The sequence below is a fragment of the Sander vitreus genome, chromosome 14 (genome assembly GCF_031162955.1).
Source record: "Sander vitreus isolate 19-12246 chromosome 14, sanVit1, whole genome shotgun sequence".
Taxonomy (NCBI): domain Eukaryota; kingdom Metazoa; phylum Chordata; class Actinopteri; order Perciformes; family Percidae; genus Sander; species Sander vitreus.
This window is the reverse complement of record NC_135868.1, coordinates 18659010-18683674: the sequence shown is the minus strand read 5'-3', so window position 1 is coordinate 18683674 and position 24665 is coordinate 18659010. Positions and strand designations below refer to the sequence as shown.

Here is a 24665-nt window from a genome sequence, read left to right as displayed (position 1 = left end):
CCTCCCTCCACTTCTACCCTTCATCCCAAGTCTCTCCTTGCTACCCTGTACTCGCTCACTTTTCTCCTTATTTCCCGTTTTTTTTCTCTCAGGGTCAGGCTGACCGGCTGAAGCACGCTAAAGCTGAAGTCCAGGAGAACATGAAGCAGGTCCACGATGCTGCTTTGACTGGAAACCTCACCAAGGAGAGTCCAGGAGTGAGAAGAGTCCGCTCCCAAACACGACGAGGCCAGGATGACTAAACCACCACGTTTGCCAGATGACCCTCTCGGCATAGCAAGCAAATAAAAGAGGACATGACCAAACTGCCTACGTAGCTGCTGTGACAAACCCTTTTCATGTTATTAAAATTGTTCCAAGGTCTTAATTCGCCTTAGTGTGAGCTATAGCAAGTACTGTGTTTTTAAAAGCGAAGAACAGAAGAGTTGATGAATGTAAAAGTCTTCAAAATGCAGCCACCGTCCACTCGTAGATAACACTTGGGAGTCGCAGAAGCCAGAGCACTGCTGAGAGGAGACGGGAGAAAAATGACGATGATGAATCAGGTTGCACGATGAATGTAGTTGGATTTCAAACCAAGGTTAAGTTGTTTGTGCTGCATTAAACTGTAAATACAACAAATGTCTATCAACATCTTGTTATGTGCAATGTGTCTTGAAGAGGGAGTAACAAATGGTCATTTTCTAGCTCAGTGTGGGATGACGCCAAAAGAGGTTTAAAAACTTTTGAAATTTTCTTTTTTTTTTTTAAACGGCCACATTGACGTTAGAAGCTTGTGAAGATTGGGTTAAGTTTAAATGAAACACACTTTCTCGATTATATAAATGGGAGATACGCAGGAGTTTGTGGATGTTTTACGTCTTTTACCATTATATCTGTTGGACCAGTGCAGCCCCTTTAAAATCCTCTCCAACTTATTTCCATTAAGTATTTGTAAGTTCTGGATCGCTGCTCTTCATCCAATCATCTTGAGGTCATTTGTCTTGCCAAGAAATCATCCACTTCACCCTCTAAATATTGTTGTCTCATATACAGTATTCTATATTTTTGTATTTTCCTGAAGCCCTTGTGCTAACTAAACCACTGTTACCCGCCATAATGATCAACTCCAGACCGGTAAAAGTCTGCCTCTAGTGAACAAATACTGTTATGTTGAAAGTGCTTACTTTGTGTGCAAAACACTGTACAGTATTTTACTATGTAATTTCAATCCTTTTGCTGTAAAGACTATTTTACATAAGTTATTGATCCTAAACATTCCAGTTATTGGGTGCAGTAGATGAGGCTCCACCTGTTCAGCTCTGTAAAAGGTTGCAGTTCACTTTCCCTTACAGCCGAGATGGAAATAAACTAGTTTTTAAATGACTAATGCGGTGTGTGTGTTACTTTCTTTACTTTGATGTGCATTAATTCATACCAACACATGAAGCAAGGTCTGTGTAGTGCAGACATGACATGATGGGGACTACTGTCTATATATGAACCAGACCCATAGGGCTGTAATGTGCCTCTAATTAGCTTCTATTCATAGCTTCAATGCTCAGTAGGTATGAAAGATCATGGTTAGTGATAGTGGTAGTGCTGAGTCACATAACTGAGAAGTATTTGTATGTTTAACGACACGTTTTATCCTATAGTTAATTCATTAAAAACAATCTCACCCATAGATATACAGTCTACGATCTCACCATGTGGTCCAATTTAGTAGCGGTTCTGGAGCTTTGAACATGACAGCTCCATCTACTGATAAAAATCATTGATATGATCGAAAGCTCCAGAACAGCTACTGAATTGACGCAGATGAGAGATTTTCTTCAAATGCTGTTTCCAAGGTCAATAGCGAAATCAGAAGTGTACATTGTCTTAAAAGCAAGCACAGCATTCCCAAACAGGCACAATAACTTCAGTGTGTAGCAAGAGCGACGTAGTTTTATTGGTCTTGAGTTAATTAAATTGAATGGGCAGCTAGAGGGACATTCTTTGTGCGCTGCTTTACATGGTTTCCACAGGACATGAGAACAACTCTGTTGTAATGTGAGAAATATAAACGGTCAATTACCACATTAAAATGTCCACATTGGAATCACTTTATAATAATAAAAGTAGGGAAAAAAAAGACTTAATAATTCACTCCATAATTTAATAATTTTTATCCAGGAAACTAAACTAAGGATTAAAAATATTTTCTTAAAAAAAAAAGAAAAAAAAGGAAGCTAACAAAAAGAATAAGATCACAGTCAGGTTTTGTTTGGTTGAGAGAATAATAATGGTCAGAGGCACTGGTTTAGGAGGGGGAGAAAGCTGCACTCGATAACTGGCAGGAGGACATCATCCTTCTTTCCTTTGAGTATCAGAGAAGAGAGCTTCCTCTGTCAGGACATAGACATACAGACATAACACGAGCAGAGGCATGGCCTGAAGAATCAGAGTATTACACTCCTGATCATTACAGTAAGCTCGAAAGCAGAGAGACCTCTCCCGTAAAGAATTTGCAGTTTAAGGTCCAACTCTTCAGAGTAATCATGTAGTGACAGGTTAAGCAGTTCAATGGCGCACTCTCTGTGTAGAGCAGAGCGCTACAGTTAAATATCATGAGTGACAGGACCCAGCATAATGAGGAGACAGGCATTAGGTAAATGAGATAGCATACAGCATCAGCTTAAACGGGACTCAAGTGGCACAGATGACAGGTAAAGAGACAGAGTATAAGGTATTTGTGACTGGAAGTGTCACAGTCCACATGTGCAATTATTTAATTTTTTTTGCCATCAGCAGCTCTGGCGGTGCTCCACCAAAAACTACAGATTCCACCCTCTGATCACAAGTCAGTTTTTTTGTTTTGTTTGATCTACTCCTCTGAACGGGATATGATACAGGTATTACGAGAAGCAGAGGGAGGGGCGATTGGCTGGTTCACAGTTCGTTTGGGTTGACGATGGTGAAGTCAGAGTCCTTGCTGTGGGTGGAGCCCTCATCCGGGCTGGAAGAGCCCGAGGTGGTGCCGGCCATCAGGGGGTCATGGAAGGTCCCAGCCGCACCCTCGGGCTCCATCCGCACCAAGCCGCGCCCTCGCCTGATTGGAGGGGTACGCTCGGCTGCAGCCCTTCCTACTCCTCCTCCTCCCCCTCCCTCGGCGGCCGCCAGGTCTCCATCCTGGCACACGAGGATGTAGTCGTCCCAGTTCTTACCCTCGGAGCCGAGGGAAGACGCCACCTGCACACGAGAGATGGTGAGGGTCGTGTCTGTGTCTTTTTCTTGTGTAAGCAAAGATTCCGCCGTCTTACTTGAAATTGTTTATTTTTTTATTAACTTATCTATAGTGCAATTAGTGGAGGTAGAAGGTGTGTACATAAACCAAGGCTGTATAACCACTCACTGCTGCTTGTTTGGCCCCTAAAGCCCAATGTATTCAAATGCAACAAACATCGGACTCCAGGGAACATGTGATTTAACAGTTGATGTATAATGCAGCATAATTCTGGGTTTGATTCATTCTCATTGGGACAGCTTTTGGGGCCCAAATCGGCAAAGAATACAATTCTGGTACAAACATTGGAATGACTTTTGCACACAGGGTACAGTTTGTTGGCACAAAAATGATGGGATTTAAAAAAGGTACTGAACACTGGATCAAAAGGTCAAACAATTAGACCAAACAATTGAAAACTAATCCTGTCTGAACCGAGAGTTAATACTGTCTGTTTTAACCGAGTAGTTAATACCAATACAGGTGCTGAAAGTGCAGAGCTCTAATTCCAACAGCCTAAAAGAGGACTGATCGACAATTAACCTGTTGCTCAGGTGGGGTCATCGCCTGCTCCTCCTCTTCTTTCTCATCCGTGCTCACGCTCCCGTCCTGATCAGAGTCCTGGCTCCGCCTGCTGTTTCCTTGCTGTTGGTGGTCACCCGGGTCATTGCTGGCGCTCAGCGCAGTTTCAGCAGCTGCTGTGATGGTGTAGTGATCGTCAGCGATGGAGATCTCCTCGTTCTCCTCGGCCTCCAGCTGGCTTTGGTTGAAGCGCAGCGCCCCCTTAAGGATGTCTTTGACCTGACAGGATCCAGGGCAATACGTCAAGTGTTACAGAGAGACACAGAGAAGAAGCACATGTATAGAGAGTATAATTACGACAACAACAAAAAAAACACAATAACAAAAATGAACGTGCACTTGCTCAGACTCACTTGTTTGAGTCCAGCCAGTGACACCAGGACCTCATCCTCTTTCTCCAGGTGTTCTTGGAGAATCACATCCTGGATTTTACCTGTAGAGATATAATAAGCAGTCACCCACTCAAGCTATACAACCAGCTACAAAATTCCCTAATCAGTTGAATAAATGATATTACCAAATTGGAAACGTGTTTTAAAATCTAGAGCTGCTTCCCAAAAATTCCCTATTTGCTACCTAACGTACTATCAAAGCATCAAAGTTTCCACAATCTGTGGTGTCCAAAGCATGTGCACTAATATTTTGTTTCAAATGCAATGTGCAAGATGGATAAAAACAATTAAAATGGCCCCCCAAAAAAAAGAAATGCGAAAACATCTATAAAAAGCCAAAAGAAAATAATAACTAAGTGAAATGAACAGAAATATAATGTAAACAATGAATACATTAAAGAATGAATTTAAGCACAAAATACATGCATTTATCCATTTAATCCAATTTCCACACAAACAAATATATTTAAATAAATAAAATGCTGGATTTATTTATTTTTAGACACTAACACACAATTCGTATCGTACTAAGGTCTTCTTCAACAAAAAAAAAAAAGGAACAATGTTCAAGACTGCTAGTATTTGAACCGATGTTTCATGTTTTAGATGCTGAAAATGAACATGGAGATTTGACCATCTGTTGCTGGTGCATATTTCTCGTGGCTGTACTCACAGATGTGAGCGTTCATCATCCTGGCACAGTATTTGCTCATGGCCTCCAGGTCGTTGATCTGGCCCTGCAGGAATGATACCTGGGCTTCCAGGTCCTCCTCCTGTTCAACACAGGTCAGAAACAGACAATAAGAAGCAGAGGGGAACAAAAAGGATAACGCTTGGTAAGTAGAGGGATGAAGAAGAAAAAAAGAAAAAAACACAGGAGGAGGGGTTAGGGTTGTAACTATGAGAGAAGATGAAGAAATGACAAAGAGGGAGCGTTACGAGAATAAGACGGACACAAAGACATGTGTCAAGTCTGTCAGTGAAGTAAAGGAAGTTTACAAGAAGCTCACCGACTCTTTCTTGCCCATGGTCTTGCTGTGGGAGCGAGAGCGAGTGATGTTGAAGAAAGAGTCTTTCTTGGTGGCAGAGAGGGGCGGAGATGAAGTGCTGACATCACTCCCTCTGGAGGGGGGAAAAGGCGGGGAGGCGGCGGACTGAGCCCGCCCACCTGAGAGGCTTTCTATGCTGGGAGAGGAGCTGACTGTCCTGGACCTTTGGCCTGAAAAAGGGTCAGAAGGAGAGAGGACAGAGGACTAAATATTAACACAATACTAATGTGCACAATTTACAAATCAAAATATAATAGATATTCTAAAAAATCTTACAAGCTTTTACAACAGTGTTATATTGTTAAAGCACGGTTGGTGACTCCTGACCTTGGGATCAATAAGTCTCATCAAATCATTTCAGCTCAAGTTCACCTACTGGCTTTTACGGTCCTCTGCTGATGGAGATGCAGTAAAAAAGCTTGAAAAAAGTTATTAAGTGGACGTTGACTTAAGATTTCTTTTCTCACATAATACTGAATACAGTATTCTGCCTCTTCTGTACAGTACAGAAGAGGCAGAATACTATACATGTCTATATATCTAAAGAAATATAGAGATGTTATGCTTCGTTTATTCTCAAATGAGTAGAAGAGTACCACAAGCATATGAATCCTCGAGCGTGCAATAATTGGAATTATTAGAGACTTTTATGTCACCTGCTTCTCACAGTTTTAATTTTGTGAAAATAAAATTTAAAAAAAGCAATTTGCCCACTTAGCGTCAGCAGGAGCTCTGATTGGCCAACTGTTTTATGTTGGCATGTGTAGAGTCAGACCAATCAGAGCTCCTGCGGCTCTGTGAACGATGTGCGTTACTTCATCATGTATATGCAAATTTATTTAAATCAATTAAAAATATTTTTTTATATTTATCACTTTATCATAATTAAAAATGATTCAAAGCCTCCATAGAAGGGCAGGAGGAAACCATGTTTCTCTGCATTTGTCTTTGTAAAAGGCAAAGAAAACTTGCAAATACATGACACATAACATTTACATCAACTGGGACATAGAAATGAAGTACACACACGCGACACGTTCATGAGCACATGATCAAAGCAATGCTGACAGCAGATGCCACAAGTGATCCATGATGTGTATGCCATCAGTGTAATTTCAATGGATGTGCCAAGCTGTGAGCTCCCTCTGCTGGTCAAAGTGTTCCATTACATGCTCTGGGCGCTGATGTCCATTTACTGCAGTGTGTACCTAAATATCTTCTAATTAAGCAGCAGAAATACAGCATGAAATGTTGTGTGCAGAAATGCAAAGGCAGCGACATGAGCATTGACAAATAAGGGGGGGGGGTTCACACAAGCGGTTGCCATGGTAGCAGTTACCTTGTGTGTCAGTGTGAGTCTGAGCTGGGAGAGATACCTGAGACACTCCACCTGAAACTACATCTAACAGACAGGAGAGTGAAAGCTGATGCTGCCACACCCACACATACCAAAATGTTTGCAGATATTCAGATAATCTGCACTGGCGCGTTAATCTGTACATGCTGCCAATTCACCAGTCTTTTAACAGCCAACAAGGTAAATGTGTGTGTCCTGCTGCTCACCTTTGCTCAGGTGGACAGGCATGCTCTCGGACTTGAGCAGGCGGTAGTGCTGAGACTGTGCGTGGCTCTGGGTCTGCGGCACGACGTTGCCTGACGGAGGCTCAGCCAGCGGGTGAGGCAGGGTGGGCGAGGGTGCCGATGCGTGGGAAGTTGACGAGGAGGAGTGTACCTCGGTGTTGATTGGCGAGATGCCGCCGGACCCGCCCGATATTGCCGGAGCGATGAGCTTCCTGCCGAAGCTCAGCAGGCTGCTGGAGACCTTGTTGATGTTGAGGGGGGCGGGTTTTGTACTGGAACCAGAGCTGGAAAGACAAAATTACCTTGTGGTAAAGAAAACGGGGGGAAAAAAAGCCTACAGACGGAACCATACCTGTGGTTTTGCATGCTTTAGACCTTTATCTACAAATGGTGGATACTTGGGACTGCCTTCCTTTTTCCAAACCACACTTTTAGTGTTTAGATTAATTTACTACCTTCCACGCAAACCACGATTTCATTTCAATCCTGTACAGAATAAAGCTCAACTTGCATCACTGTGAACAATTCAAACCTTTATATTTGGGATAAAGTTGTAGCCTGGGTAAACCCTGATGAACTTCCGGCAAATTTGAGATTTGCTCTGCAAGTCAGTCTGGCTAAGAGCCCATTCAAACCCATTTCCAATGTCCTCGAAATTGAGGCACCAATCACAACCGCTGAGGCGGGCTTTACACCAATCACAACCGTTGAGGTGGGCTTTATGCGACGACGATAGCTCAGCGACGGCGAGCAGCTTTTTGTTTACATTCAACATGATGGCTACCGAAGCGCAGCGTCACCCGGATCGTTGGTCTGATTGGTTGGACTATCCAATGAGCCCTTGAGGCATTTGAGCAGCGTCTGTTGGTGACGCCCCTTTGGAAATGAACTGTCAATGAACCTTTCCCAGACCCACTCTCAGTTACAACTGAGAAGGGTCTGGTGTCAACCAGGCTAGTAAAGTTGTACAGTATATTAACAAAATTACAAGCAGAGGCCATTAACGGTGCATTATCTTTTTGGCACTCTCAAGTCTTGAATGTCAAGAGAGTTCTGTTATTGTATGTGCTAACAAGACCAATTTTCAAAGCAGTTCTTACTTGCAACTGAATGCTTCGTGCACAACACTTCTACAACTTTGACATAAAAAAAAGACCTCAAAGTGTTCGGACGGACGGACGGACATGTTGCTAACTGTGCCACAGCTGGTGACAGGTTTTGAAATTTTCTATGTACATTTTGGACCTTTTTTGATGTGAAAAGTGATGAATATTGAAGTCTGCTGTGAATTCAAGAAAAAAAAATACCTCTGTTGTCTGTGAAGGATGAAACTACAAACATTTTACTTGACCCAAAATACTTTCAGATAAAAGTGGACAATTTAAAGGGGTACCCTGACTTTTGATCTTAGAGAGAACAGGTGTGTGTGTGTGTGTGTGTGTGTGTGTGTGTGTGTGTGTGTTTTACCGTGTCCTGTTCATCAGGTCAGCTCCCCTTGTTTTGTAGTAATCCAGATTCTGCTGGAACTGGTAGTTGACAGGTCGTGGATAGTTCTACAAAAGGGGGGGACAGAAATAAACTTTTTTTTGGTTTGCAAATTTACAAGTCAGAAAAATGTCTGCTGTGCATGAGAGAACATGTCAACCTAAAATCTGTGCATTTCTCACACTATGTGTGCATGCATGACTACGTAAACAAGCAAATGCGTGTGCCTTGATGTTTCTGAGTCAGAACATATGAGCAGCGAGCATCTTTTCTGCTCCCCCCCCTCACCTTCCTGTCATTAGGGATGACCCAGCCCCCCCCAGGTGTAACTGTGATGTGGACGTGCTGTGACAAGGTTGTTCACCTGGGGGAAACACTGTCACGTTGGATCAGCACCTTCCTGGATTTTTCATCCCAGGAGAGTAGCGGACAGGAGTGTGTTGAGTTGTTGTGTTTGAGTGTACGGGTCAGTGAATTTGGAGGAGGAACAGAAGATGGTTTGTACCGGGACAGTGAGGTGTTAGCTAAGGTCAAAAAAATGTCGGAGTTAACGTACATACACATCAACAGCTGGTTTTTATATAAAGGTAAAGGGAAGAATGTGATTTTGCTGTGTGTAAAGAGAGGTGTAAGAGAGAGTGACAGAAAACAAGGCCTCTGACTTGTGCGTGTGTGACTGGGAAAGGGAGAGAGCAACAATGAAACAGGAAAAATATACTGACGGCTGCAAGATATAAGGCCAACCTTCATTTACTCTGCTAGATTCTGAATACATATTTTTGCACATTTTCAAATGAACCAACGTAGCAGAAGTTGTCAACACTTCACAGTAGTACATCACTGTACAGTAGTACATCATTGTACTACTAGCTACTATAATTAGGCAATAACATTTCCTAATGATCACTCATGATTTTCCCCTTTAACAATGGGCTATTTCACACTTTTTCATTGTGTTCAAATTCATGATTGACTGAAAAACATACCTGCACACAAAACAGAGGGCAAAAAGACTAGCTGATATCAAAAAGCCAATGTATGCACCCATAACAAAACTGTATTAGACGTAAGGATTTTGAAAATGAAGCCACTAAATTGTATATGCAATTTGTGGCAAGAAGTAATCCTTCTAGCTGGCTTGATCCAACCCTACAGTATGTTGCGTCAAAATCAAATCTTATTCTGACAAATGTATCCTTTTTGTACCACCTTTAGTCTTTTTTGTGCCCAAATCAGGGTCAGTATTGCCAGCCCATATTGTATATTCTAGGGGTCTCAACATTCTTCATACGCTCTACAAGACACAGGAGCTGACCAGACCTTTTGTAGCACTGAGAGTGTCACATATCAATGTTGATAGAGACCTTATTTAACAAGAGTGTAAATAAATGTATGTGTTTTGTGGACTTGACAACAACCGGGGCTTTTTTTAGGTAGCTGTGTTGTGATATTTCAAAGTCATCTTGCAGAAAGTGTTACTTCTCATTTTCTAGTCACTGCGTGCTTCCTATTTGTACGGCATTATGGGCAAAACAGTCAAACAGTATTAGTGATCTGTGACTGCCCCAACCATGATCTCTCATAATTCTTAAATGTTGCAGGTCTTAACAGGATTTAGAAAGCTTTATTCATGTGTTAAATACAGTATATAGAGGCATTAAATCTGTAAATGTACAGTATGCATCTGTACAACTTCCTCTTTCTTATTAACTGGTTCATTGACTGCACCTGTGCTTCATCATAAATATTTAACAACTGAAGTGTGAGGAACTGAAACATTTGCAGCCAATTTTAACTTCACTTCTTACACTTAAGCATTTTTTTCACAATGCTATTAGTCTACAGAACATGATGTTGTTCGAGGATTTCAGCCCAGTGTTTTGTGTGTAGGCAAGTGTTTCACTTCTGCAAATCTTCCCCCACCTCTGCAAAAAAACATGAGGAACTAGAAGGGCACTCAAAGAGCATAGACATTGGCCAAGGCATACACTATCTCAAAATGTTAATGCAGCGTGAATTTTCCCAGTCGGGATCTAATTTTCCCAATAATTCTGACACAATATGAATGCAGCACATAGGCCCTATCTCGCAATGTTACCGAAAGTGAAAAATACTTTGTGTATCTACCCCGTGATTCGGATCTGGTCCAAAAATGAATGGATTCTACTTTGGCCCATGCTACACCCTTCTACTAAGTTAAAGAAAATCAGGCAAGTAGTTTTTCCGTAATCCTGAATGGCTGACGGACAGACAAACAAACAAACCAAGCTGAAAACATAACCTCCTTGGCGGAGGTAATTATTCTGTTAGCACAGTATCTCCTCAGAATTGAATAATTCTCACTTTCTCTTCTCCATTTGAAGTTGTGACCGGTCAGGCATAATGAAAGTGCTTAATATACCACAACAGGGTTTTTCAGGGAAATTGAAGAGTAACAAACACTACTACTAAACCACACAACTGCTGATCTTAGAAACAAAATCAACATGTACAGTAACGACAGTACAATAATCTTCCAATTACTACTGCAAGTGTGGTTGTTTGCTTACTTTGGGATCTCGGAGGAAAAGAGCCTTTTGCAGCAGGGAGTTGATGTCTCCTAATGGAGGGTAGTGCATTAGCAGGCCAAGGCAGGTCTGGAAGTTACTAGCAATGACTGAAACAGACAGAGCAACAAATGCAGTTAGAAATCTAACCTCAGAATTCATTCAAATACAGTACGTTATTGCATTTGCATTGTGTCACATTTCAGTATTAGTAATAAAAAAAAAAAAATAAATAAATAAACATGCTAAATGGACACTCATGTATTAGAATGCAATATGGCTTCCTTAGACATGATAGCATATGCTTTTACAAATAGTTTCAAATGAAAAAAACACTTTAGCGCCATACCATGAAACTTGGCAAGCACTGAGCAACTCAGTGCTTGCCAAGTTTCATTGCCATCAATCCTTGCATTCTTCTACCTTCAGTGTACCCTTCAGAAAAGCACCTCTCTGATGAACAGCTTCCTCTTTGTGCCGAGGACACTTACAGTATAGCTGTAACAGCACTACAGTGCTACTGATTAACAATATCACCTTGTCTTTTGTGTTCAGTGTTTGTAACTTAGAACTCTGTATTTTACTTTTCCTTTTAAAAGTATGCTTGGACATGAAGTTGAATGTGCAGATTGATTGTAAAGTCTTCTGAAATGCTGTATGTATTTGGTTCCATGGCAACGGTTCTACAGCAACAGGGATTTAATGTCTTACTTAAAGATACTTAAGCAGGCACGATGTTTGCCGATATTGGAGCTTAAACCCCCATCTCGCCTGTATGGCAGCAAAGATCTACTGTATTCTATTTAAAGCAATATGACTCCATCTGATTAAATGAGGTGGAGTAAATCACATTCTTACAGTTAAGAGTTTCTTATGAATATGACATGCTGCAAAGACAACACATGGCGTTATTGGATTATTTCAGAAATAAATGGCGCATACGAGCATCTCGGATGTAGAGCAGCATGGCCACAAAGATGTAGTCCACCAGGTCCAGAGTGATGCTGTCAGCAAACAGGGCATCCCACACCACCAGCAGGTCCTGGAGTGGGAACTCGCGGCCGAACAGCAGACGTACCCACCGGCTGCAAGACACAAAGGGACAGAGAGAGGAAAAGAGGGTAACTGTATTTGTGTACAGCTGAGGGTCAAAGTATCAGATGCACTGAGCTACAGGTGTAAGTACTGACATGCCGTAGATTTGCGGGGCAATCTCCAGCCGGTTGACGTGCATGTGCAGTTCAACGTCGTGCTTCTTCACCAGCTGGTCCTGGATGCGGTTGACTTTGGTCACTATGGCAACAGATGGCCCCGAGTCCTGGGGCCGTGCAAACGGGATGCTGGTCAGCATCTCTTCCTTACCCTGGAAAAATAGATAATTATGTAGTTATTATATCATTATATAAACATATATGTTATATAACAGTCATGAACAGCATCTATGTCAATATGATCAACATTTATGGAATATGTTGAAATGGGGCAATACTGACAAATACAGCGTTAAAATTGTCGGATTTTGAACCAAAATTTATTTTAAGCCTAAATGTGCAGTTTTTTCTATTTAGATATTGAAACATTCATTAGCATTATAAACCCTTTTTGTGTCATTTTTATGAACTCAATCCCCATTTGTAATACTATTTATAGTCAGCATATAAGTAAGCAATAGCCACTCAATGTATTGACATTCTGTTATCACCTCACTGTATAGTAATTTAGATTGTTGGTGGGGGAATCCACTATTCCCATCCTGGATTCAAATGACCTACCTACAGTGAGAATAAAGGATTCACAGGAAATGTTGTAATGTTTACTGTTCACTCTCCTATAGGCATACCAAACATGTTAGGTTACTGCTAACATAAACCCAACATTTCCTACTGCAGCTAGTTCAAATTAAAAGGGCAACTGGCAAAACATGAGAGGGCTTTTATTGTGAAGCAGTCACAGGAAACGCATGCATTTGTAACCATGATCATTCACCAAAAATGGGTTTATAAAACAAGACAATAGTCATGTCTTGCACTATTTTTGGCAGTGAATCCATTTTCAATATTGCAGTTAGTAATGAAACAAGACACAGCAGCAGTCACACACTCCCAGTTTCTCTACAACCAACTCTTCACTGTGACCTGCTGATCCAAGCATGCTGTAGCATTTATTGCCACCGGTCTCATCAAATCAACCAGCAATGACATTTTGAGGATTAATCCTTAGTGTTAAATTCCTTTCGTTAGCATACCAGGTATAATGTCATGTCTTCTGTGTAGTCATTATAGCGCAATCAGCCAATATTGTTTTACAATGCACAATCAATTACTGTAGTTACAACGTCAAAAGCAGATATTCAGATCAAACTGACCTTCCTCACTTCCCTCTCATAGCTGGAGAACCACGGCTCTGCTGTCTCCATCAGCTGTGAGAACAAGGCGCTATAGATAGAGGTGTGTGTAATGAGCAAACAAAGAGGGGGAACATATTGTGAGATGGAAACAGACATAAACCAATTCCAGTTATTAGAAAAGTAATGAAATTTCGGAATATGAAGACTTGTTATTTGTCTGATATTAGGAGTGTACTCACTAGGCATCGTGCTCAAGATACGCTGGGTTCAACAGACACTTCATCTCCTCACTGTAGAAAAAGACAATTTGATCTTTTTCTGACTTCTGACTAGAGCACAGGCTTTTGAAGCAAATGCAGGTCTAAAAAGGTGTTTATGGCAACTAAAGGGGGAAAGAATTAGTTTTACGGCTATGAGGAACTGACCTGGGGCTGGCCGTCTCGCTGGCATGCTGGAAGGCTTGATGGTCACAGTGCAGCACAAACACTATGGGAGCCAGCAACTCGTGCATCCCCTACAGACAGAGAAGAGAGTAGAAGACGTTAAAGGGTAGTGGAGAGAGAAATGATGGTTCATTTGTGGTCAGTCTTTCTTTAATAATGATGCACGAGGTTTCTAATCTGTGAGGACAGGTTTAATTTAGACATTGTTAGCCACTGCCCGGCCACGTGTCACTTCCAGTTTGCAAAAAAGATGCTGCACTGGCCGTCTATTCATTCGCTGGCACCTGTTACAGACACTGATAATGATTAGGTTACAAAGGCATTTTGTTCTTTTGTCACACACCCACGCACACACACCCCTTTATGGGAAAACAAAGATGTCTGACTTTTACATTTAAGCTCGGTGAATGAGCTGTTGGGACAATGTGTCACTCATACCTGTTTATAAAGTAACTGTTCATTTTCTCTGGCATAACAGAAGAGAATGTCTGTCAGCTTGGTCCTCACGTCGTCATCTTGGAAGTAACGAATCTCGGGGAACCTTGCACAAAAAGAAAGGAATTGTTAACCTCACGTTGACATCAAAAAGCTTTCAGGTGTTGAAAAAAACTCAGTAATAAAACAAATACACAGAAAGATGATGATACTGACGTTCTCAACACATCCTGTTTGATCATCGCCTTCAGCTCCTTATCTTGGAAGAACTTGTTCCACAGGCTCTGGACAGGAGAGGAAAAAATAAGACAGACAAACATTCAGAAACCTGGGGGATTAGAGGAGCCAATAATTATATAACACTTATATATATAATAATAATAACACGACAATAATTAGAAATGGTGACTGGAAAAATCCATCAATAGGGGGTAGATGGATCAAACTGTCTTTCTAAAACCAACATTTTACAAAGCCATTTCTACAACTTTTCAAAGCAATAACTTTCTGACATTGATTGTTTAATAAATGACAACATGCTAATTACAGACCAGACACTTTGGTTTAATACAGTTGCCTTTTGTGTATCAAGAGGTCATGTAAAAAATAACTATTTTCCATATAATTAGTAGCTACTTACTGTGTTGAGTTTATAAATAATAATATTAATTACTCTTGGACACACTATTCTTCACATAAATTGAATTGTATCCTTGTCTCTAGACAGTTTTACATCTTTCATGTTTAGCTAACCTGCTGTGTCCTGACTACAATACTTAACACTTAGCAATTCATTTGAATGAATCAACAGGAAGTGTACCAATCGCACTCTGTCTGTATTTTCTCTATAATTAGTAGCAAATTACATATTCCTTTCCAGAAAACCTCCCCACTTCCCTAGATGGCCAATAACAGCTCTTGTTTACTCTCTGTTATTATCAGTGTGGCTGTTTGAGTCCATGTCATCACCAAATTCAGAAACTATAAGTGGTAAAGCAGCAGGCGAATTAATTGGGAGATGAAAAATAAATATTAGAAGAATTATTTTTGGAATATTTTTAAACACTTTATTAATTGCCTAATCCAACATCAACTCAATGGCTTCATAATTACTGATGTTAATGTCTGTTAATGAATCACTGAAATGGTCTGTAATTATTGCAACAACACATTATGTAGGGAATGCATTAGGGTCACATTTTGTATGCAAATATGAAGCAACTGACTAACAAAGAAAAGGAGACCGACACCACACACACTCACCCCTTCATCCTGGGACAGGGGGTTGTTGACCATCAGGTCCTGCTGGCCTGCAGCCTTGCGAGGGTTAGTGATGTGCTGTGACAAAAAAGAAAAACACACCATAAAGACGTCAATAACAGCCAATCACAGATCAGCGATCAATTAATTCCTAAAGGGCTGCACTGCCAAAAATGCATAGCCGTATTATAACCGGGATTCCCTCAACTATAGCAGCATATACTGTAGGCGGGTATAAGTTCTATTACGTTTGAAATAGCTATGGTAGTTGAAACAGTGAATAGTTCCTTTTAAGGTAATTCATAATAGAATTTCTTAAGATTATAATGAGAGACATAATGCTCCACACATTGCTGCAGAAACAACAAGCTACTGCAACTTTGGATGACTGTATAACCATTTTCACATCATGCGGAGGGAAACGGCCACACAGAGGCGCTCTCACCGTCTCTTTGATCTTCTCATACTGGGCCCGGAGCTCATTGGTCTCGTTGATCCACTGACCCTTGTCTTCTGGAAGAGTCTCCAGGTACAACTGCAGACAACCAGCACACAGGTTAGTGCATGCTCTCAAAAGTCGTAAACATGCCCACAATTGACACGGTCAAAACTAAACTCTAGGCCGCTGTTTCCAGCAAAGAAGGTCTGCGAGCTGCCAAAACAGCTGTCTTTTTCTGCGCCAGGGAAACTGCCAAAGCCACTTTAATCAAACTCGATAGGACTGCTTGATCCACTTGGCAGTTACCTTCCAGCATACGCTCCGAAAGCGGCTGCTCCTCAGTCGACCGTTGATGCCCGCCTGCCGGATCCTGGCCAGGTAATTACTGTTGAGGAACAAGTCGTCCCATTCTTTCCTGTGCAGGGGAAGGGAGGCAGAGGACAAGGAGATTTATGAGCTTCTCAAACCAAATTGGGCACGGTATTGCATCTAATTTGTCATCCAGCAGTAAACCAGGAGGCTGGAGCAATGAGTTGGGCCAAGAGTTTATGGTACACCCACACAAGAAAATGCTGGAAACACTAACCTGTATGAGAGGAAGGTTGACTGAGACTGTGAGTTAGTGCTGCTGTCAAGAGATCCTCCTGTTAAAGCAGACACACACACACACAACCACAAGGGGGAGATGTGAATAACCGGTGCAGTGGAGTGAAACTAGAAATCAATCACTTTTAAAGCTTAATAAACAAAAACATAACCTTTGACAATTACTATAATAAAAGGAACTGGCCTATTTACTGCTTCCAAATGACGCATCAGTTATTTTTGGGGCTTCTTTCTCTAGTCATGTAGTGTAGCAAAAAGGGGCCAGAAGCAGGGAAAGTGACATCAGAGAGTAGAGCACCATACTCCTCTTTGTCTTTATTGGTGGTAATAAGTCTAATTTGGCCTGCAGGTGAACATGCATTCAAGTCAGAGAGCTGTCTATCAACATTAGTTACAGGAGTAGATCATTCCACAGGGACATTCAGCATGAATATTCATCAGTTCCACAACATGCCAGCCCCCAACATCTTCTCTCTCTCACACGTAAACATAAAAACACCCTCAGCCCGGGGGTGTCGCCTGCCACGTCTGTGACTCACACTTCACAGTGAGCTCCACATTTCTTTTTTTTCTTTTTTGTATCATCTCCTTCTACCTAGAAGTTATTGTGACTCTCTACTCTGTCTCCTCTACTGGTCACTCCTCTGAATGTAAGAGTAGGTTTATATACTGACAGGCAATTCTTTTATGAAGCGATTTAACAAAATATTAGAGCCCGGCATGAAGGAACAAATGAACTGTCTCAACACGACAGAAACACCAGTACATTTTGAGTTTAGGCACTAAAATGTCTTTGCCACAGGTTGTGTTTGGGAGTTTTAATCATAGTCTGCTTTGAGAGTTGACATACTGTTGCGGTTCTTGTTGAAATTATTGAGCGGGTCGAAGCCCGTCTCCTGCTGCTCGTCTGTCTGGAGCGGGTGGTGGGTCTCGAAATTGGGGTGCTGCATGACCGCTACCCAGCCGGACCTGGAGACGGTAAAGGAGACCAGAGAGAAACCAGAAAAAAGAAACCGGAATTAAATGACAGGTTAGTGCAACAGCACAGCTAGCAGATCTGCTAGCGACTACCCAAACTACAGGCCAAACTTTGAGTAGCTGTTATACATGACTTTTAAACTCAGAAAACAATCCAAAATCGCGAAAAGATAAAGCACAGCAGCTTCCCTTTAAACTGACTACCATCTACTGATAGAGAAACTGACCTTTGATCAGGGATTGTGCTGACAGGTGTCTGCTCTGCTTCAATCTTCTTGAGCAGGAGTATTATTCTGAGCCTGACCTCTTCATGAAGGGTTGCATGCAAAATCGATGTACTGCAACCACCGAAGTCCCCCTGCTACTAACATTAAATGCAGTGGAACTGTTCTCTGGACTTACTGTCACAGCCTCGTGATTCTCCTCAGCCAAGACTCAGAAGAAAAGGATGACTCTGCTAGAAGAAGAAACAATGATGAAACTAAACACCTTCAGTGCACAGGGAAATAAAGAACATTTGTTATCTCTAAAAGAACGAAACAAAGAAAACAGGAAGCAGTAAAAGAAAAACTCTTGTCATGTACTGACTATCTACTGGACTTCTACTGTGTGATGCCTTTAAAAACAATGTAGCTCAGTCAAGGAGGTAGTGGAGGGTAAAATCACTACTTTATATCTTAGAATAGCATTTGCATAAAGCTTGACGTCTAATTCACTCTATGCCATAGTTATGAAAATCAAACTGGGATATATAATGAAGACATGAGTGAATAGGCTAACTAATAAGTAGAGCCCGACCGATAAAGGATTTTTAAGGCCGATATTGATACAAATATTTGGTGATTAAAAAATCCGATATATCGGCCGACAGAGGAACATCAAAAATAAAATGTATAAAAGTCCTTTGAACAAAAACACAATAACAAAAAAAAATTCAAAGAGTGTTGCCAACAGGGACGTTGTAGAGCGCCCTCTACAATGACAAACTATGCAACGCCAACACTCATAACGTGGTTGAAGGGTGTTTTGTCCGTTTTTATTTTATTTTTTAAATATTAATTTATCGGCTATTATAAATGCCGATACCGATAGTTTGGAAAATGCCTAATATCGGCCCGCCGATATATCGGTCAGGTTCTACTATTAAGTTTGGTTACACTTGTGGTTCTTTGCATCGATGATCACAAACAGAAGTTGCTGTTTATTCACATTTTGCATTCAACACAACTTTGCAGCTTGAGATAAAACAGTGACAGAGTTTGCTGCCAGTGAAGAATGGCTTAAATTAACATGAAGCACTTGAGCTGCCTGATGCCCCGCCATGCTCACTGTGATATATTAAACATAAGCAGTGATGCTAATGAGGTCATTAAGTAGGCAAATTAATGCATCCATTACATATTTTGATGTCAACACATTGGTCTTCACATAAGACAGACATTATTAAATGCTGGTTACAGCATCTGAAATGTCAGGATTTGATGCGTTTCTTACATAATAGTAAACTGACTACTTTTGTCATTTTGGACTGTTGGGCTGATAAAACAAGACATTTTAAGATATCACCATGGATTCTAGAAAATTAAAACAAGCACTTTTCACCATTTTCTGATATTTTATAGAAAAAAATGATTAATAAGTTAATCGAGAAAGTAATCAACAGATTACTCAATAACAAAAATAATTGTTTTGTAAGTATTAGGGCCAGACAAACTGAATTCATCAAATTACCATTATTATGAATCTTTAACAGATCTAAAGTTACTTGTTTAGTCATTTTTAATAAGAAGTCTGAATTTTTTGCAACAACACTTTTAATTGTTAGGCTACAGCAACCCCTTGACATCTAACCAGACGTTCAACCAACCAACCAACCAACCAACCAATCAGGCCCCAGTCTAGTCCAGAAGGCCAGAATTGGTTAGCTTATACTGTAAATAAACAGAGCAAACATTTCAGAAGTTTGCTAGAAGCAGCAGCAAGAAAAACCTATGCACTCATATACTAGTACTAAATAGTTAGTTTATAGTTACCGGTGATGGAACAATGCATCTAAAAATCAGTTGATCATCTGAAAATTACATCGACAACAATTCTGACAATCCATTAATGTTTAAGTCATTAATCAAGCAAAACTGCACAATATTCTTTGGTTCCAGCTTCTCAAATAATTCTTTACTGTCTAAGTACTTCTGAGTTTTGGATTGTTGGACAAAGCAAGACGTGAAAAGAAGACACTACCTTAGGCTCGGGGAAATCATAATGGGAATTTTTCACTTAAGTCTGATATTTAAATCGACTAAAGTATTTGTTGATTAATAGTCATACAACATTGTCAGATTAACTGGAGTTAATAAGTAATACGAGTTGCATCAGATCAGTGCATTGTGAGAGCTAAATGTGTCAATTTATGATTTTAGCTCAAATTGTACGGTTGGGAAGCAGACAAAAAATGGATTAGGACTGACAATATTGTCATAGTTTGAAGCAGGTAAACCCTGAGCCAAAAATCACAAAAGTTTAACTTTCTCTGTGAGACATTCACTATCTAGGTTAAACAATTCTTCCTCCATTTTTTTTATCCGGCTTGGGATTATTCCACGTTTATGAATATGGTTAGCCTAATACACAGGCCTACAGAACAGCACGCTTCCACAGCGCATTATGTTTCCTTTCGCTTTATTAATTGTGGAAATAACACAACAAAAGGCATCTCTTAAACCTATTAACCAAGTGAATGGGACAACGCTCGATAAATCAGCTACACACGCCATCAAAATAGAAATAATTTTATATGCATAATGTATGTGCCTGTTTTTTCAGCAAACATCTGTTCTCCTCAAAGACCAATGCTCTCCTTAAGTCAGAGGGGGTTTTCTCCCTTCCCTCATAAAAAAGATATTATCCCATTAAATAATCGTAACTAATCCACAACTATAGGAAAGGCAGAGGAATGCTGTGTATCTCCAATAATGCCTGTTTTCTTAGTTTCACTTTAAAAGATTGGCATGGAAGATTGATCAAACCCTCCTGAGCAACAACTACAAATAGTACAGTAGTCACCTCGCACAGAATATCAAATTCATATCATCACTATCTGACTAATATTTGCATTACACAAAGTGTCAAAAGATATTTTGAGGAACATTTTCCCCACAGGCCTGCAAACACATAATTTGCCCCTTCTTTCCATTATAAAAAAAAAAAAAAAAAGTAATCCTAAACTTTCCAAAGAGGCCTTCTATGATCTCTCGCTGCTCCTTGTGCTTTGAGGAGGCATGTCTTGTGTGTGTAAGCCTTTGTGAAGGGAATGAAAGACGATGCGGTAAAAGACTCGAGGCATCGCCGTGTTAGCACAGTGCCTGAAGCGAGTCTGGTCTTAGCCTTCTGCTGCCTTTATTACATCTTCCCAGAGTCGAACTGAAACGACATCCTAACTTCACTACATAATAATCAAGGCAAATAAGCTTCTGCATAATTTAATCCACAGCAACTAGAGACACCTCAATAATTAAAAAAAAAAAAGAATCTTTTATGAAATAATCAAATCAATACATAATGTAATGCATAAATAAATCAGCAGACAAATAACACTGCGTCCATCTGTTCTGAGGTAGAAGATGTGTTCCTGGGATTTACAACATCAGCCCGCAAAGCTACATCTGAACTGTAGCCGTTATATTATCTTGTTACATACATTTAGATTTCTCAACTACTTTCTTTTTCAAAGTTATCGCCTCAAGCATGATTTCAAAGGAGCAATGCCGATGTTTTGGATTGTGTAAAGCACACTGGAAGCATACCCAACCCCCCATACTAAACCCCTTCCTTCAATAATCCTCAATGTGTGCTAAAACACATTTCACTTCCTTTTTTTAAAACACACATTGCATCTTAAAGCGACCACAAATATTACTGTATTTCCCACTTGAATAGCATCACATTCTTGGCCATGAGAATATTTCAGAGACACAGATCAGCTGAACAGCAAGGTGGTTCACCTCAATACAGCAGCCAGGTTAACAAATTCACTTGAGATCTTTAAAATGCAGAAGCAAGTTCAGTTCACGTACCGGCAGGCTAACCACATGCTAGATATCCCACGTTCAAGCTGAGCTGACACAAAGAAGAGCTTCAGCCTGCTCCAAGCTCATTGGTCTAAAAGGCACGAAGGCTAAACTATTCTGAAACTAAACCCAGATTAACGTGTATTAAATGTGTTGCTGAGGTGCCTGCATAATATCCATTTAGAGACATCTGACTGAATTACAAGTGAAATAAACAGGCAGCCGCCTTGTTTTCAGCCCTGGGAAATACATAAATGAGAATGATTATCAAGTATTGACTAATAACATTAGTCGAACCAGTCCACAAGTCTTCATTTCCATGAACCGTTGTCAGAGCAGCCGTCTAATGTAAAATAGATTCAGAAAGAAAATCAGGTGCTCTTTAGAGGATGAATATTCAAATAGGAGTCTGCAAACGCGATGATAGGAGCCGTCACTGGGAGAGGCAGATTGTAGCTTAGTCAAAGTAAAACACCCCAGCTAAACAAACTCACATGCCTCTACTTCAGCACACAGCAAGAGCCCAGCAGCCGTCACAGTCACATGCTCCACAAGAGGCTGCTGGAAACATGCTTGGGACCTTAACCCTTGCAAAATACCATGAACTTGCTGGATCTTGATTGATTCAATTACCAAATACATTACAAGAGATGAAATCTGACAGATATCTGTCTGTATACAAAAAACAGAGCAGTGTTTCACCTCCATAAGGAATCACAAGACAAATCTAAGGGGTAGTGAGAAGGATTTTTTTTCCTTTTTTTCTTTTAAATTGCTGGATGATTTTACCTCTTCAGGTCTCTAAAAGAAAACTCAATTACTTATGCAATGGGTGCCAAGTAATCATAAGTACACAATACACATTGTTTCCTTCTAACAAGTCACAAGCCAAAAAGGTTGGGAATCAAAGCACAAGGGGAAGACCTGCAGTGCAAGAAGAACAAGGAAGAAACCCATAAGCAGTAACACTCAGTAATTTGCAGGAACAGACTCAAGTTTAGCGAGTATTACAAATTTCCCCACCACTGACTTGACCTACAACCTACTGTATTTCCTATCACTGTATTTATCAATGCAGACATGTATAGTAAAGGTCAGCTATTGTCTCCCAGCACAACAGGTAGGTTAGTTACAGCTATGGGACAGTGGTCAACAACACAGCCTTGATTTTTGTCTCTAGTCAGGAGGCTTTTACCTCTAATCCAAAATAGCCTGCAGAATTTTTAGACTACTGTATACTTTCCCTGCACACATATTTGTAGTAAACTGATTCTTGGAAGTGTGAAGAGTTGTGTGAAACCTCATTAAACCGTGCAGGAAGGTAGGCAATGCTAGCTGTTACCATACTCCTGCACTGCCCTGAACCCATCACTAAATCTGTTAGGCAGGGTGGGCCAGCCCGAGGAAATAGGTTAAAGGCAACACGACACTAAAAAAAAATCTGTCATAAAGAGCAACCGTTTTTACAGTTCTGACGCCATAATTCATAGCCAGCACTAACAATGTATCTATAATATGACGTAAAACGCAGTGTCCGTCCTTCATGCACCACGTATGTAGACAACCAGAAGGATTATCGATGCAGGCATCTAGGCAAAACGCCAAACAACAGCTAAGCTAGCTAGCTAGTATCCTGTGTGGGCTAACAATGCTAAATGAAGTCTATGCTAGTTAAATAAACGCACAAAGACAGGCCGTAGTTATCAAAGTTGACTGAATATGACTACATATGACAGGAAGCAGGTAAGATAAAGTGACGTTAGCCTGGCTGTTAGCAAGTTGCAACTGACCCGATGCACGGGCCTGTAAGCCACGAGACAAACTCGTAACACACTCTCCCACAAACACACACACAGGCTAATATAAGTGTAAGTAATGTCACCATAGTAATCCATAACCCGCTGTCGGATCCCAGTGTGTTCCAGATACCTGTTAAGATCATGCAGGACTCCTCATTCTGATGTGTCTCTCGGGCTGTCTGCTGACTTGTAAACAGTAGCGCGAGTCAGGCGGATACGCTGAAGACCAGCTGACTGATCATGTGACCAGGAAGTTTTCGCTCTTGAACCTTTACAGTAATTCACCTGTAGACAACATCATAAACAACACAAATGTGGTTTTTGTTTCAAGGCAATAATAAATGAGAAGTATATCACTATTGCTTAAAATCGGTTGTTAATAAGAACGTTTGGTTGCCAGCTTGTGGAGACTATTTATGGCTGGTGTAGCTGTCCTCCATAATAATGTTTATCAGTAAATAATAAAATGTTATCACAAAAAAAAGGTTACAGGTATATGTTATTTGGCTGTGAATAAATTGGTTTTGTTTTCCGTTCAGTGGTCAAAATATACATTGGATGAGTTTACCTGATAAACTAAAAGACAAAATGTCCTGTAAAGCCGGTAAAGCTACAGTATGGCAATTAGAACTGTCAGGGCAAAAGAATACACAGACAGACAAAAGGATACAAAAACAAACTAAACCCAAGCAGCAGGACGATCATGATACAAGAAAAGGCATGTGAAAATATATAGGTGACATTAAATAGCATTAGTGAGTCAAATGTGTGCATTGATAGTGGTGTGTGCGTGTGTGTGTGTGTGTGTGTGTGTGTGTGTGTGTGTGTGTGTGTGTGTGTGTGTGTGTGTGTGTGTAGTGCGGGTGGGGATGGGGGTTAAAACAAAGCAGTTATAATGACCATCATTGCCATTACCATCATCATCATCATCATCATCATCACAGGCATGGCATTTCGAAAGCGCCATTTACATCATTATTATAGCTAATATTGCTGATGATAAGGCTTTCATGGCCTCTTGTTGGCCCTGACTTAGGTATCGTCATGGAAACAGATGACAGAAAAAGATCATGGCTTTATTGAATTACTCTGTGAAGCTATTCTGACCAAATGGGGCTTGAATGTTGCACTGTCTGAGTATAGTGGGGGAGCAACAATGTGAAGAGTCCTGAGGTGAGATGGATGAGAGTCAGGGGCAGACAGGGAGACAGAAACATGAATAGAATTAGTAGTTGAGACAGATAAAGTAAAAGAGGAATAAAAAGAGACATAAGATAGAAAACAGCACTGAAGGGCATGTGATTGTGCAGACAGAGACACAGATCCACTGGTACAGAGAGCCCCAGTGATAAACACAGAAGACGTCTGACGGCTGGAAACAATGACAGCAATTCACAAACAAAGACATA

General features: G+C 40.7%; 2 protein-coding genes across 15 annotated transcripts in view; one reads left to right on the top strand and one right to left on the bottom strand.

Annotated features, from left to right (window-relative positions):
- Positions 1–2208, top strand: part of LOC144528768 (inactive phospholipase C-like protein 2) — a 29778-nt gene extending 27570 nt beyond the window's left edge. For all 3 annotated transcript variants that reach the window (XM_078267573.1, XM_078267574.1, XM_078267575.1), the window contains one exon: positions 93–2208. In XM_078267573.1, the coding sequence (XP_078123699.1) occupies positions 93–242 (150 nt within the window). In that variant the 3' untranslated portion in view covers positions 243–2208. The remainder of the gene's footprint in view (positions 1–92) is intronic.
- On the bottom strand, positions 732–23480 carry tbc1d5 (TBC1 domain family, member 5). Of its 12 annotated transcripts, none has more exons than XM_078267577.1 (23): positions 23387–23480; positions 17618–17847; positions 17263–17381; positions 16393–16450; positions 16113–16221; positions 15813–15902; positions 15371–15445; positions 14324–14391; positions 14111–14213; positions 13655–13743; positions 13469–13519; positions 13248–13317; positions 12073–12245; positions 11825–11967; positions 10886–10992; positions 8319–8404; positions 6834–7135; positions 6610–6672; positions 5232–5440; positions 4895–4994; positions 4183–4262; positions 3791–4048; positions 732–3213 (listed from the first exon to the last, which is right to left on the bottom strand). In XM_078267577.1, exons 3-23 carry the CDS (start codon positions 17360–17362, stop codon positions 2914–2916), a joined length of 2634 nt encoding a protein of 877 aa, XP_078123703.1. In that variant the 5' UTR covers positions 17363–17381; positions 17618–17847; positions 23387–23480; the 3' UTR covers positions 732–2913. The 12 variants fall into 12 exon arrangements, with proteins under 12 accessions (XP_078123703.1, XP_078123709.1, XP_078123704.1 ...); XM_078267583.1 differs by having other exon boundaries at positions 17263–17401; positions 17793–17847; XM_078267578.1 differs by having other exon boundaries at positions 17793–17847.
- Positions 23481–24665: the final 1185 nt, after the last annotated feature.

Excerpts from the sequence above, each read along its gene's own strand:
- tbc1d5 (XM_078267577.1), bottom strand. The coding sequence starts at position 17,362 with ATGCAGCACCCCAATTTCGAGACCCACCACCCGCTCCAGACAGACGAG. Across the intron at positions 8,405-10,885 it reads TTTTCCTCCGAGATCCCAAA|AACTATCCACGACCTGTCAA; the intron begins GTAAGCAAACAA and ends CCCCTTTTGTAG. Across the intron at positions 7,136-8,318 it reads GACCTGATGAACAGGACACG|CTCTGGTTCCAGTACAAAAC; the intron begins GTAAAACACACA and ends TTGTCTTTCCAG.